This window comes from Mustelus asterias, chromosome 24 (genome assembly GCF_964213995.1).
Source record: "Mustelus asterias chromosome 24, sMusAst1.hap1.1, whole genome shotgun sequence".
NCBI lineage: Eukaryota > Metazoa > Chordata > Chondrichthyes > Carcharhiniformes > Triakidae > Mustelus > Mustelus asterias.
This window is the reverse complement of record NC_135824.1, coordinates 1,393,504-1,408,846: the sequence shown is the minus strand read 5'-3', so window position 1 is coordinate 1,408,846 and position 15,343 is coordinate 1,393,504. Positions and strand designations below refer to the sequence as shown.

Below are 15,343 nucleotides of genomic sequence, written 5' to 3'. Positions count from 1 at the left end.
GGACGCCAAGGTCTCGTCAAGTATCCATCTCGCTCAATTTACACCCATTTAAGTAATAATCTGTCTTCCTATTATTGCTACCAACGTAGATAACCTCACATTTATCCACATATTATACTGCATCTGCCATGCAGATGCCCACACACTCAGTCTGTCCAAATCACATTGAAGCATCTCTGCATCCTCTTCATAGCTCACCCTCCCACCCAACTTTGTATCATCTGCAAATTTGGAGATAATACATTCAGCTCCCTCTTCCAAAACATTAATATATAACATGAACAGTTGGGGTCCTAGCACAACTCCCACTAGTCACTGACTGCCAATCAGAAAAAGACCCATTTATGCCAATTCTTTGCTTCCTATCTGCTAACCAGCTTTCTATCCATCTCAAGACATTACGTGCAATCCTATGTGCTTTAACTGTACATAGTAGTCCATTATGAGACCTTGTTGAAAGCCTTCTGAAAGTCTAAATAAACCACATCCACTGGTTCTTCTCGGTCAACTCTACTAGTTACATCCTCAAAAAATTCCAATAGATTCATCAAGCACGATTTCCCTTTTGTAAATCCATGCTGACTTTGTCTGATTATACCACTGTTTTCCAAATGTCGAGTAATGAAATCCTTGATAATAGACTCCAGCAACTTCCCCAGTACCGACGTTAGGCTCACTGGTCTAGTACCGACGTTAGGCTCACTGGTCTAGTACCGACGTTAGGCTCACTGGTCTAGTACCGACGTTAGGCTCACTGGTCTAGTACCGACGTTAGGCTCACTGGTCTAGTACCGACGTTAGGCTCACTGGTCTAGTACCGACGTTAGGCTCACTGGTCTAGTACCGACGTTAGGCTCACTGGTCTAGTACCGACGTTAGGCTCACTGGTCTAGTACCGACGTTAGGCTCACTGGTCTAGTACCGACGTTAGGCTCACTGGTCTAGTACCGACGTTAGGCTCACTGGTCTAGTACCGACGTTAGGCTCACTGGTCTAGTACCGACGTTAGGCTCACTGGTCTAGTACCGACGTTAGGCTCACTGGTCTAGTACCGACGTTAGGCTCACTGGTCTAGTACCGACGTTAGGCTCACTGGTCTAGTACCGACGTTAGGCTCACTGGTCTAGTACCGACGTTAGGCTCACTGGTCTAGTACCGACGTTAGGCTCACTGGTCTAGTACCGACGTTAGGCTCACTGGTCTAGTACCGACGTTAGGCTCACTGGTCTAGTACCGACGTTAGGCTCACTGGTCTAGTACCGACGTTAGGCTCACTGGTCTAGTACCGACGTTAGGCTCACTGGTCTAGTACCGACGTTAGGCTCACTGGTCTAGTACCGACGTTAGGCTCACTGGTCTAGTACCGACGTTAGGCTCACTGGTCTAGTACCGACGTTAGGCTCACTGGTCTAGTACCGACGTTAGGCTCACTGGTCTAGTACCGACGTTAGGCTCACTGGTCTAGTACCGACGTTAGGCTCACTGGTCTAGTACCGACGTTAGGCTCACTGGTCTAGTACCGACGTTAGGCTCACTGGTCTAGTACCGACGTTAGGCTCACTGGTCTAGTACCGACGTTAGGCTCACTGGTCTAGTACCGACGTTAGGCTCACTGGTCTAGTACCGACGTTAGGCTCACTGGTCTAGTACCGACGTTAGGCTCACTGGTCTAGTACCGACGTTAGGCTCACTGGTCTAGTACCGACGTTAGGCTCACTGGTCTAGTACCGACGTTAGGCTCACTGGTCTAGTACCGACGTTAGGCTCACTGGTCTAGTACCGACGTTAGGCTCACTGGTCTAGTACCGACGTTAGGCTCACTGGTCTAGTACCGACGTTAGGCTCACTGGTCTAGTACCGACGTTAGGCTCACTGGTCTAGTACCGACGTTAGGCTCACTGGTCTAGTACCGACGTTAGGCTCACTGGTCTAGTACCGACGTTAGGCTCACTGGTCTAGTACCGACGTTAGGCTCACTGGTCTAGTACCGACGTTAGGCTCACTGGTCTAGTACCGACGTTAGGCTCACTGGTCTAGTACCGACGTTAGGCTCACTGGTCTAGTACCGACGTTAGGCTCACTGGTCTAGTACCGACGTTAGGCTCACTGGTCTAGTACCGACGTTAGGCTCACTGGTCTAGTACCGACGTTAGGCTCACTGGTCTAGTACCGACGTTAGGCTCACTGGTCTAGTACCGACGTTAGGCTCACTGGTCTAGTACCGACGTTAGGCTCACTGGTCTTTAGTTCCCCGTTTTCTCTCTATGTCCCTTTTTGAATAGCGGGCTTACATTAGCTACCCTCCAATCTGTAGGAACTATTCCAGAGTCCAAAGAATTTTGGAAAATAATCACTAATGGATCTACTATTTCCAGGGTCATTTCCTTAAGTACCCTGGGATGAAGATGATCAGGATTTGGAGATTTATTCACCTCCAGTCCCATCAATTTTCCCAAAACCATTTATCTACTAATGCTGATTTCCTTCAGCTTCTCACTAAAACGAGCAGTTATGTTCCCCGCTAGCTTACTTTCATACTCTATTTTTCCCTTCTTAATCAATCCCTTGGTCCTCCTTTGCTGAATTTTACACTGCTCTCAATCCTCAGGCCTATTGCTTTCTCTTGCCAATTTGCGTGCTTCTTCCTTGAATCAGATATTGGGCGGAATTCTCCCAAAACAATTTTGAATTTGCGACAATACAGGAGTAATTATAGAGGTTTACAACATGGAAACAGGCCCTTTGGCCCAACTTGTCCATGTCGCTCTTTTTTTTAAACCCCTAAGCTAATCCCAATTGCCCGCATTTGGCCCATATCCCTCTATACCCATCTTATCCATATAGCTATCTAAATGCTTTTTAAAAGACAAAATTGTACCCGCCTCTACTACTACCTCTGGCAGCTTGTTCCAGACATTTGGTGCGAGGCCAAATGGCCCCTTTCTGCACTGTAGGAATTCTATGAAGAGTTTGGACATTGTGTGACATTGTCTTGAGAGATAACAGCCTCTTCAATGTTATTTTTGACCATTCTAAAGGATCTTTATGGAATCTGAGGAGGCCTATTGTCGCTGGGGTGGCCCTTTGTCAGCACACTTCAAAAGAAATTTCTCTCATCATTGCGTTGTACCTACTTTTGTTCAAATATCTATTCAATTTTCTACTTGAATGTACCTCAACATTCTCTTCTGGATTCCAAAAAAGGATAAACAAAACTATCCTTTGGATGGTATTTTTCAGGACACCCAGAAATTCTACACAGCCAAAATATATTTATTATTGTTACGTCAGTAAATTCACGCTGGTTTTTTCAGTGGGAGTTCACACTAGAATCTCCCACACTCTGTGCACTGCAGAGGCCACGTGAATATTATTAGATTTCAGGGAGTGAGGCCTATTCCTGCCCAGGGGGCTGAAACCAGTGGGCCCGAACTGTCAGCCTCCCGTTTGCTGGCTCGCTCAATCGTTACCCAGCCCGAGCCCCCCACAGTGCTGCCTCGCCTCCAACACCCCCACAGCCCGATAGCAACCCCCCGATCGTTCCCGGACCAGCCTTGACCTCCCCGTTCCGGACTACCCCGATCTCTAGCCAACCCCCACCAGCCTGCCCCGATCAACCCCAATGGCAGAGTGGCAGTGGGACCTGCTCCCACCCCCACTGATCGTCTCCTAGGCCCTGCCCCATGCCCAGTGGGCAGTGCCCAGGTGCCTCTTGGGCAGCATCAGCGAGCACAGGCTGGCACTGCCAGCGTGCCCATGCCCAGAGGGCACCACCCCCCGCCGCCCCAACCCCCTTGGGGGCCCTGATTGGCTGCTAGCTCCCCAAAAGTGGGGATCTACTCTAAACCATGCTGGAGTGAAACACTCTGGCGGGGTGAGAGGGGCTAGTGGGCCTGGAAAACATAGTCCTGGGCCCGGTAATAGCATTTCAATTATATTTAAAATATCATTTAAATGCTAGCCCCTCCTCCCTGCCGATTTCTAGCACAGAGCAGACCATGTCGGAAATACGGTGCTGGGAGATGCAAGCAGGGTGCAAACTCTTGCACGAATCTCACGCATCGCTCCACCATGCAATTCTTCCAGCCCGCTGCGCTAAACAATTAGCGCAGCGGGCTGGGAGAATTACAGCCACGATCTCTAATTTCCCTTGTAAGCCATGGTTTGGCCACAATTCCCTTACCACTCTTGCACCAAACAGGAATAAACAACTTCTGGAGAAACTGGGACACTCCTCTTTGATTTACACTGAGCTGCTATCTGAGGAAAAGTTGATTGGCTCAATTGAGTAAAAGCTATTTCCAATTCTCCACAGATTGGAGATTAAAGAGCATACGTCATTTAATGATGTAAATAATGACGGGAGTAATTTTTTTTTTAAAGTATAAGGAAGATTGTTAGGACTTGCAACTGTGCAAAAAGCAGAACCCATTGCAGCTTTTAAGAGAACTGGATAAATATTCAAAAAAAGAAATAAAGTATTAAAAGGAGATTGGGGAAATAGAGGAAAATGGAACTGAATGAATAACTACTTCAGGGAACCTAGACCCAGGAAGTTTTGAGAACAGGGAAAGGGCGTTTGGTTCAACAATCCAACCCTTTGATTAATCCTGATCCTACCTACTCATCTCCTCTTAAAGCCTCTAACTCTGTCCGAAAATAATTTGCTGCCAAATGCTCTTGAATCTCGATGTCACTTGTTCTCCTCACTTATTAAGAAAACATTCTTCCAAATTTCCTTTCATGGGAATGTGTCCTGAACCCTTTATGGAGGGTTATCGGGATGAATCTGCTCTGATCAATTAGTCAGCCAAAAAGATAGAGCTCTCCAAAAATATTATTTTCTGATTTGTACGCCCAATCTCAGTTACAACAGTGCTGATATATTAACCCCCTAGATCACTCTCCCACCTGTACAAAGCAGAACTGTTCCATTTAACATTGCTGTCTTAGTTATTTTATACTGACATAAGACACATCTACCTTATGTAATTTGGGAGAGCACACCAGGTCTCCCCATCAATTATCCTCAATAATGTTTGAGGCTATCTTGCATTTTCTTCCCTCCCTATCGGATATCCTTTGTAATGCTAACTGTAACAGCCAGCACAGTGGCAATGGGCCAAATGGCCTCACACTGCTCTGTGAATGTATACTGAACACGAAAGGAAAGCAATCTGCTTTCAAGCTCTGGATAAGAACTTCTAAATCTAAAAGAATTATGCTTAAAAAGTTGCGTGCCATGACATTGAGATGTCGCTGGGAAAAAAAGACAAATGATGGAAGCTTTTCATCTTGCACACATTGGGACAGATGCAAGAACTCCAAATCTCAAAGCAAACAACTATTTATACAGCATGAGAAAAGGGCCTTGATTGGTGGCAAGTGGATTCTGATTGGTCAAGATATTGCCATGGCAAATACACCAGGGGAGCTATTTTCCCCGATGCTTTTGCTTTTTTAAAAAAACCAATGCCTGGACATATTCCTTTGGCCTGCAGAAGACAAGTACCTGCAAATGAACATTGTGAGCTCAACTGATAATCTTAAATTGGTTGTGAGCGTCATTTTTAACACACTCAGGGTTGTCCAGTAAATGCTTGCCAATCGTGGAGTCAGGTCTAATGCTAGGCGTTACGATGGGCACAGGTTGGCTGAGTACCAAGTGCGGTTTAAATGTTCTAAGTTATTTACTACCAGGGAGATTTTTGAAATTTTGCTTCTTTTGCATCTCTCCCATTTGGCAGGAGTGCTGGCAATATTTATACAGATGACCAAAACAAACTTGATACCGGAACCGTAGTTTTTCAATAGAGTATAAACATGTTTTTGGCACAACACTGAGGCTGGAAGTGGAGCAAACTGGTCATGGGGAAGGCAGATGGAAATGAGGTACAAAAATGTGACACATGCATCAGCGCAGAGAGACTGAGCAGCGAGAAACAGTGCAAAGGAAATACAACTTGCACAGAACACAAAAAAAACATGCAATACATACTAAACATATACAGGGTAACTACATTACATATGACATCAATGATCCAACTGAAAGACTTGGAAATTAGGTTTTGACAGCAAAGAACGGGTTTTGGGAAAGTTATCTTTGCTTAAAATTGATAAAGCACCAGGACCGGAGGAGACGCATCCAAGGATACTGAACATTTCAGAGACATTGATGATAATCTTCTAGTTTTCCTTAAACACAGGGGTGGTGCCAGAGGATTATGAATGTTACATCCTTGTTCAAAAAGGGGTACAAGGATAAGGCAGCAACCAGAAACCAGTCAGTTTGACTTTAGTGATCGAGAAATTTTGATAGTGCCACACAACAGACTTTTGAGCAAAATCCTAGCTCGTGGAACAAAAGGGAAAGTAGGCACTTGGATAGGAAATCAGCCGAGTGTCAGAAAGCAGAGAGTACTGATAAATAGTTTTTCAGATTGAAGGAGGGTTTGTAGTGGAGCTCTCCAGGGGTCAATGTTGGGGCCCTTGTTCTTTCTGATATATATTAATGACCGAGACTGCTGAGAGTCTGGAACAAGTTTCCTGAAAGGGTAATGGAGACAGGTTTGAACAAGGTATTCAAAAGGGATTTGGGTTGCTATCTTTGGAAGGTTACAGGGATAAAGCAGGCAAGTGGGATTAGGTAGGATGCTCTTTCAGCAAGCCAGTGCAGAGTCAATGAGCCGTATGGCCTCTATCTGTACTATAAAGATTTTGTGATTCTCTGATAAGCCAAGCTTTCACCCGTCCACTGTACGCTCTCGTTTAGAATAATCTAATACCCAAATTAACAAATTCCATCAGCGTCATTATTGGACAAATAATGAGGGATCTCAGAGTTTTTTTGAACAATGAATTTCAAAGCAATTCCCACCATCCATCTAACATGCTGCAGGCAACATTAATATCCTTTGTATTCCAACTGGGATTTTAGTTATTGAGAATTGTAATGAAAGGATCAGAAGCACAAGCCCTGTTTAAAAGATTCACAACTTCCATGACCTGGGTCACTAATACCATCCCACAGAAACACAGTAAACTTCAGTCTGTTCACCATCAGCAGCACAAACCACAGAGAGAAATCAGAAACCTACCCGCGTGAAGCCTGCAGCAATCAGTGGCATCACAGAACTCTCCTCCTGATCCATGTGTCTAAGGTGCAATAACAATGCAATTGTGAAATTAATAATGGTTTTGATAAAGCGTCAACACAATCTGTTTTACAATAAAAAGCCACGTGGATTGGTAGATTTTTATCACCCCGCTTGTTAAAAGACAAACGGGCTTCTGTTATAACGCATTAGGCTTTGGGTTAGTCACAATAATTCCATCCAACATTTCAGCTTGTATTTACATAGATCCTTTCACATCCTGAAGACCTCAAAGCATTTCATCAATTAATTTGTGATTGTGTAGCTATTGTTATTCTGGCAAATGCTGCATCTAATCTTCACACAGGCAGCATTGAGATAAATAAGCAGTTAATGTTGTTAGGTAAGTGGGATTAGTTGGAGGAGGAATATTGGCCTAGATAGTGGAGAGAATTATTCTTCTATAAAGAATGCCCCAGGATCTCGTATATCCAATGGAATGGGCAGACAGAAGCTGCCTTTTGACATTGTAGCTGACAGTTCAGTATTCCCATGGTGCAACACTGGAGTACCAACCTGGATTGTGAATTGAAGTCGGGAATAGAACTGGTGTGCTTGAGCTTTAACTCAGGGAGGGAGGGCTATCACCTAAACTAATCTGGCACCTAGAGGGAATCAACTCATCCTTCATTAGAGCTGGCCAGCTTCTCAGCACTATTCAGCGTTGCCACTTAGTGACGGTAATATTAGCATACCTACACTATCAAATTATATCTTTCTTCTCTTTTCATGTCTCCTGTGCCCAAGTCAAGAGAATAGGTAAAATACCCACCAGCCCCTGACAATCCCAGCATAGTTGGGGTGGTGTTGAGGTGGAATCCTGTGTAACTCCCCCCCCAATTCTCTTTCCCTTCCTGTGCTCAGAATCACCTTCCGACAGAAAGTTGAGGTTAGAGCTTTATTGCACAGATAATAGTGAGCAAAACAGCACTCTGGTTAAACTCCAGTCGGAGTATTGAGTCTGGGTAGCAAGTGCCTTCAAGAGGGTGTAGAGGACATTTACTAAAATGGTGTCAGGGATGAAAGACATCAGTTATGTGGGGTTGATCTCTTTAGAGAAGATAAACATAAACAAAAGTTGAATGGTCAAGAGCTTCACGTTGTTAGGTGTCCAAATCACCAACAACCTGTCCTGGTCCCCCCATGCCAATACTATAGTTACGAAAGCCCACCAGTGCCTCTACTTTCTCATGAGACTAAGAAAATTTGGCATGTCAGCTATAACTCTCACCAATTTTTACAGATGCACCATAGAAAGCATTCTTTCTGGTTGTATCACAGCTTGGTCTGGCTCTTGCTCTGCCCAAGACTGTAAGAAACTACAAAAGGTAGTGAATGTAGCCCAATCCATCACGCAAACCAGCCTCCCATCCATTAACTCTGTCTATACTTCCCGCTGCCTCGGCAAAGCAGCCAGCATAATCAAGGACCCCACATACTCCGGACATTCTCTCTTCCACCTTCTTCCGTCGGGAAAAAGATGCAAAAGTCTGAGGTCACGTACCAACCGACTCAAGAACAGCTTCTTCCCTGCTGCTATCAGACCTTTGAGTGGACTTACCTTGCACTAAATTGATCTTTCTCTACACCCAAGCTATGACTGTAACACTACATTCTGTACTCTCTCCTTTCCTTCTCTATGAATGGTATGCTTTGTCTGTATAGCGTGCAAGAAACAATACTTTTCATGTGACAATTATAAATCAAAAGAATAGGCCACATGTTCTCTACTATTCAATAAGGTCACGATGGAACCGTCACATCAATTCCACTTTCCCGCCCCACCTTCATATTGCTCAATCCCCTCAATGCCCAACAACCTCAGTCTTTAAAATGTTCACCGACTGAGGAGCCACAGCCTTCTGAAGTAAACAACTCGGAGGGGGATAAATCTCATGTGACCCCTAATCCTGAGACTGTGACCTCCAGTTCTAGACTCTGCAACCAAGGGAAACAGTCTCTACCCAGTCAAGCCCTCCTACCGTTACAGCTTCAATGAGATCCCTCCCATTTGTCTAAACTCTAGTGCATATAAGCCTATTGTACTCATGGGACAGGCCTCCCATTCCAGGGATCAATCTTGTGAACCTTCACCCCACCACCCTCCTTCCTCACACAAGGTGAACAAACTATAAATAGCGTGATCTCAAACTTCTGCATAACTACAAACAAGCTTTGCTTACTCTTCCATTGCAACAAAGGCAAACTTACATTTGACTTGGTAATAGAGTCAGAGGTTTACAGCATGGAGACAGGCCCTTCGGCCCAACTTGTCCATGCCGCCCCTTTTTTTAAACCCCTAATCTAGTCCCAATTGCCCGTGTTTGGCCCATATCCCTCTATAGCCACCGTACTCATGTAAATGTCTAAATGCTTTTTAAAAGACAAAATTGTAAATTGTAATCTTCAGTGCACCTGCAGAGTTCATAAACCAGCCTCCCATCCATTGACTCTGTCTACACTTCCCGCTGCCTCAGCAAAGCAGCCAGCATAATTCAGGACCCCACGCACCCCGGACATTCTGTCTTCCACCTTCCTTTGGGAAAAAGATACAAAAGTCTGAGGTCACGTACCAACCGACTCAAGAACAGCTTCTTCCCTGCTGCTGTCAGACTTTTGAATGGACTTACCTCGCATTAAGTTGATCTCTTTCTCTACACCCTAGCTATGACTGTAACACCACCTCCTACCTCGTTATTATTTATATATCGAGGGGTAACTTTTAAAATCTCTTTCATGTCAGCTACCAGTTAGGAGAAACTTATTCACACGAGTGCTTCGGGTCTGGAATGCACTACCTGGAAGTGTGGTGGAGGCAGGTTCAATCGAGATATTCGAGGGGGCATTGGATGCTTATTTGAATAGAAATGATGTGCAGGGATAGGAGAAAAGGCAGGGGAATGGTGCTAGGTCATGTTGCTTATTTGTAGAACTGGTGCAGGCACGATGGGCTGAATGGCCTCCTTCTGCAGCATAACCATCCTGTGATATTCTCCCCTCGCCTGTCATTTCTTTCTTCACATTTCCTTTGAAGTTTCTACATTCAGCCTAGTTCTCACTTGCATTATCAACATGACAGCTGCCATATGCTCCTTTTTCCACTCCATTCTCCCGCTCTTCTGTCACCAAGGAAGCTCTGGCATTGCTTAAGAAAGCGTCAAAGGACACTCAAGAAACTACAGACCTGACAGCTTGACATCAATAATGGGAAAACTGATAGAGGTCATAGTACCCAATAAGATCAGTATACACAGAGAAATAAGTTAGCACTAGTCAACATGGCTTTGTCAAAGACAGGTCATCTCTGATCAATTTAATGGAGTTCTTTGATGAGGCGACACAGGCAATGGATGAGGAGAGTGCCATGGGTGTTGTATATTTGGACTTTCAGAAAGCATTTGATACGGTGCCACGTGGCAGGTTGGTGAGCAAATGAGAAATGTTTGGGGTTGATGGGTCCTTGGCAGCATGGATTAGAAGTTGGCCCAGAAATAGGAAACAGAGGGGAGGTATAGATGGGCATTTCTCAAACTGGAGACGAGTTGAAAGTGGTGTTCACCAGGGATCAGTGCTGAAACTCTTGCTTTTTCTGATTTATATAAATGATTTAGAGATGGGTGTTGAGGGCAACATCTCTAAATTTGCAGATGGGGAGAGCTGGGGAGAATAGTGAACTGTGAGGATGATGCTGAGCGACTTCAGGAGGGACATTGACAAGTTGTCCAAACGGGCAGATGCCTGACAGATGGAATTTCAGTGCAGCAAAATGTGAGGTAAAGCATTTTGACAGAAGAAACCCGAGGAGACAATCTAGGCTCAGTGGTACAGCTTCTAGGAGAGTACAGGAGCGGAGGGACCTCAGGGTTTCAAGACCATCATTCTCTGAAGGTGGCCAGGCAAATTGAAACAGTTGTTAAGAGGCTCCTTGGGTTTATAAATAGAGGCAAAGGGGATAAAAGCAAGGAAATGATACTACACCTTTACAAATAATTGGTCAGACCACATTTGGAGTACTGTTCAGTTCTGGGCATCTTATTTCAGGAAGGATGTTAAAGCCCTGGAGAGAGTGCAAAGGGGATTTACTAGAATGATACCAGGAATGAGGAATTTTAGATACGAGGAAAGATTAGAGAAATTGGGCTGATTCTCCTTGGAGCAGAGAAGATTAAGAGGTGACCTTACTGAAGTGTTGAAAATTATGAACAATTTTGACAGGATAACAAAGGATATTCTGTTTCCACCAGTTGGTGTGTCATGACGAGGGGGTCACAATTTTAAGATGGTCAGCAAGTGAGCTAGGAGTGAGATGAGGAGAAACGTCTTTACTCAGAGTTGTTGGGATTTGGAATGCGCTGCCTGGGAGAGAGGTGGAGACGGATTTCATCGAGGTTTCAACATACAGCTGGATATATATATATGAAAGTGATTAATTTTAATAGCTACGGGGACAGGACTGGAGAATGGGACTGGCTGGGTAGTTCTTCCGGGAGCCAGTGCAGACACGATGAATGGCCTCATTTTGTGCTGTAAAATTCTATGATTCTATAATCACAACACTCTCAAAATGACATTCAGTTCTATGATGATCACTTAGTCCAGTCCTCACTATAAGGCCTCATTACATAAAACTAGATCACAAATAGCCTGCGCCTGGTTGGCTGCTGGACGTTATTCAAAAAACTGCCTGGAATGCACCCCCCTGAAGCCACTTTTGTCAATTTGGTTTCTTCAGTCAATATGAAGATTGAAGTTCCTCAGGGTTTTTACATCATCTTTGTTAAACGCTTCTTTAGTTTCCTGGTTACACTACTATCATTAGGTAGTCTGTAAACTATGAGATTTGAGAGAGATTGCTCAAAATCATGAGGTATTTTGATAGTGACTATCAGTGGGATTTAGATTTAACATAATTGGCAAAAGGACTAGAGGTAACATGAGGGGGCATAAAGGGAGTTGTGATAATCTGGAATGCCTGAGTGGGCAATGGAAGCAGATTCCAGAGTAACTCTCAAAAAGGGAGTTGGGCAAGTACTCAAAGGAGGAAATCTTTTCAGGATCATGGAGAAAGAGTAAGGATCTGGAACAAAACAAATAATTCTTCCAAATAGCTGGCGCGTGAACAATGAACCAAAAGGCCTCTTTCTAAGCTGTCCCATTCTAAGATTCTATGATATTATAGAACACCATCTCCTCAGCTTACCAAGTCTGAACAGTTACATTAATGAAAGATGCCTTTCTTTCAGCTCCCATTCAAAAAAAAGTACTTACAGTCTCTTCACAACAGCAACAATGACCGCATTTTCTGACGACTTTGTTGCTCTGATGGATCTACAAGTAATGGCCACAATTACTTCATCATCACACACAGTACAGTGTACAGATAGACATCAGAATCACAGTTACACCAGAACATGGAATTGGACGTCAAGTGATCAATAAAAAGCATCAGTCACCCAATCACTTGATTCTAGGGGAACATGCACAAGGCATAGAACCTGAAAAAATTCTGTACGAAGGGCCTCAACCTCCCCTTACTTCACCCCTCGCGCATGCACGCTACACCAACTAAACAAGCCGTGAGAAATTTAACCAACATTGTGCACCAGGTGTGGGGTAGATGTTGCCCTGCATTCCAGCAGGGTTCAGCAGTTTGGGGAACATCACATCATTCTAACACAGAGCAAGATGTGCTAAAAACCGTCACAGTCATCTATGCTCAAACAGGTAAATTTAAAAAAAAGAGGTGAACCGAAATTTAAAACAAAATACTATCAAGCTATAATGTTCTTTTATTAGGAGCCCAATTATGTATTTAGAGTCAGGGCTAAGCACGAGGGGGTGGTGAGTGAAGTATTGGACACAGTGATGAAGCTCAATGCCATGAAGGTGGTTTCGAAGTAGGGTATGTGCCACGTGCTGGTCACCCCCAGCTGCAGCTCTCCAATAGTCTCTCATTAAAGGTAGAAGCAGAAATGTTCTGAAACATTCTGAATGGAGCTGGTTAATCTCCGCACAGAGAGGCAAAGTCAGTTCAGAGGGCAGTTACCTAAAGGTCCTCCTCTCAATTCCCAAAGGACTGATGTACATGTCTAACATTGAAATAATGCAACAGATAAAAGAAAAATGGAACCAATCAGCAGAGATGAAATTATTTCCGTAGCTGCTAGTTGGTGCACATTAAACCGAGAGACACAAACACATCATTGGACGGAACACAAATACTCAAAAAGAAAAAGTGTATGGTAGGAAACTGTTAACAAATTTAAAATAGAAGAGACCAGAAACACTCAGATCAGACAGTATACACGGAGAGAGAGAGAAAGAGACAGACAGTACACACGGAGAGAGAGAGAGAGACAGTATACATGGAGAGAGAGAGAGAAAGAGACAGACAGTATACACGGTGACAGCGAGAGAGAAAGAGAGAGACAGACAGTATACACGGAGAGAGAGACAGACAGTATACACGGAGAGAGAGAGAGAGAAAGAGACAGACAGTATACACGGAGAGAGAGAGAGAAAGAGACAGGCAGTATACACAGAGAGAGAGAGAGAGACAGTATACATGGAGAGAGAGAGAGAGAGAGAGAGAGAGAGAGAGTATACATGGAGAGAGAGAGAGAAAGAGACAGGCAGTATACACAGAGAGAGAGAGACAGTATACATGGAGAGAGAGAGAGACAGTATACATGGAGAGACAGAGAGAGAGAGAGAAAGAGACAGACAGTATACACGGTGACAGAGAGAGAGAGAAAGAGAGAGACAGACAGTATACACGGAGAGAGAGAGAGAAACAGACAGCATACATGGAGGGAGGGGGAGAGAGAGAGAGAGAGACAGACAGCATACACGGAGAGAGACAGACAGACAGTCTAAACAGAGACAGACAGTCTAAGCAGAGAGAGAGAGAGAGAAACAGACACAGTATACACGGGGAGAGAGAGAGACAGTATACACAGAGAGAGGCAGACAGACAGACAGCATACAAAGAGAGAGAGAGACAGAGACAGTATAAATGGGGGCGGGGGGGGGGGGGGGGGGGAGGGGGGAGCGAGCCGGGCAGCGTACGCGGAGCGAGCGAGCCGGGCAGCGTACGCGGAGCGAGCGAGCCGGGCAGCGTACGCGGAGCGAGCGAGCCGGGCAGCGTACGCGGAGCGAGCGAGCCGGGCAGCGTACGCGGAGCGAGCGAGCCGGGCAGCGTACGCGGAGCGAGCGAGCCGGGCAGCGTACGCGGAGCGAGCGAGCCGGGCAGCGTACGCGGAGCGAGCGAGCCGGGCAGCGTACGCGGAGCGAGCGAGCCGGGCAGCGTACGCGGAGCGAGCGAGCCGGGCAGCGTACGCGGAGCGAGCGAGCCGGGCAGCGTACGCGGAGCGAGCGAGCCGGGCAGCGTACGCGGAGCGAGCGAGCCGGGCAGCGTACGCGGAGCGAGCGAGCCGGGCAGCGTACGCGGAGCGAGCGAGCCGGGCAGCGTACGCGGAGCGAGCGAGCCGGGCAGCGTACGCGGAGCGAGCGAGCCGGGCAGCGTACGCGGAGCGAGCGAGCCGGGCAGCGTACGCGGAGCGAGCGAGCCGGGCAGCGTACGCGGAGCGAGCGAGCCGGGCAGCGTACGCGGAGCGAGCGAGCCGGGCAGCGTACGCGGAGCGAGCGAGCCGGGCAGCGTACGCGGAGCGAGCGAGCCGGGCAGCGTACGCGGAGCGAGCGAGCCGGGCAGCGTACGCGGAGCGAGCGAGCCGGGCAGCGTACGCGGAGCGAGCGAGCCGGGCAGCGTACGCGGAGCGAGCGAGCCGGGCAGCGTACGCGGAGCGAGCGAGCCGGGCAGCGTACGCGGAGCGAGCGAGCCGGGCAGCGTACGCGGAGCGAGCGAGCCGGGCAGCGTACGCGGAGCGAGCGAGCCGGGCAGCGTACGCGGAGCGAGCGAGCCGGGCAGCGTACGCGGAGCGAGCGAGCCGGGCAGCGTACGCGGAGCGAGCGAGCCGGGCAGCGTACGCGGAGCGAGCGAGCCGGGCAGCGTACGCGGAGCGAGCGAGCCGGGCAGCGTACGCGGAGCGAGCGAGCCGGGCAGCGTACGCGGAGCGAGCGAGCCGGGCAGCGTACGCGGAGCGAGCGAGCCGGGCAGCGTACGCGGAGCGAGCGAGCCGGGCAGCGTACGCGGAGCGAGCGAGCCGGGCAGCGTACGCGGAGCGAGCGAG

At 47.0% G+C, this 15,343-nt stretch overlaps 1 protein-coding gene across 1 annotated transcript in view; it reads right to left on the bottom strand.

The window, feature by feature from the left end:
• Nucleotides 1–15,343, bottom strand: part of pde8a (phosphodiesterase 8A) — a 120,529-nt gene that overhangs the window by 42,523 nt on the left and 62,663 nt on the right. Inside the window, exons 4-5 of the mRNA XM_078241125.1 lie at nucleotides 12,423–12,482; nucleotides 7,098–7,155 (exon numbers count right to left, since the gene is read on the bottom strand). Coding sequence (XP_078097251.1) covers nucleotides 7,098–7,155; nucleotides 12,423–12,482 — 118 coding nt within the window. The remainder of the gene's footprint in view (nucleotides 1–7,097; nucleotides 7,156–12,422; nucleotides 12,483–15,343) is intronic.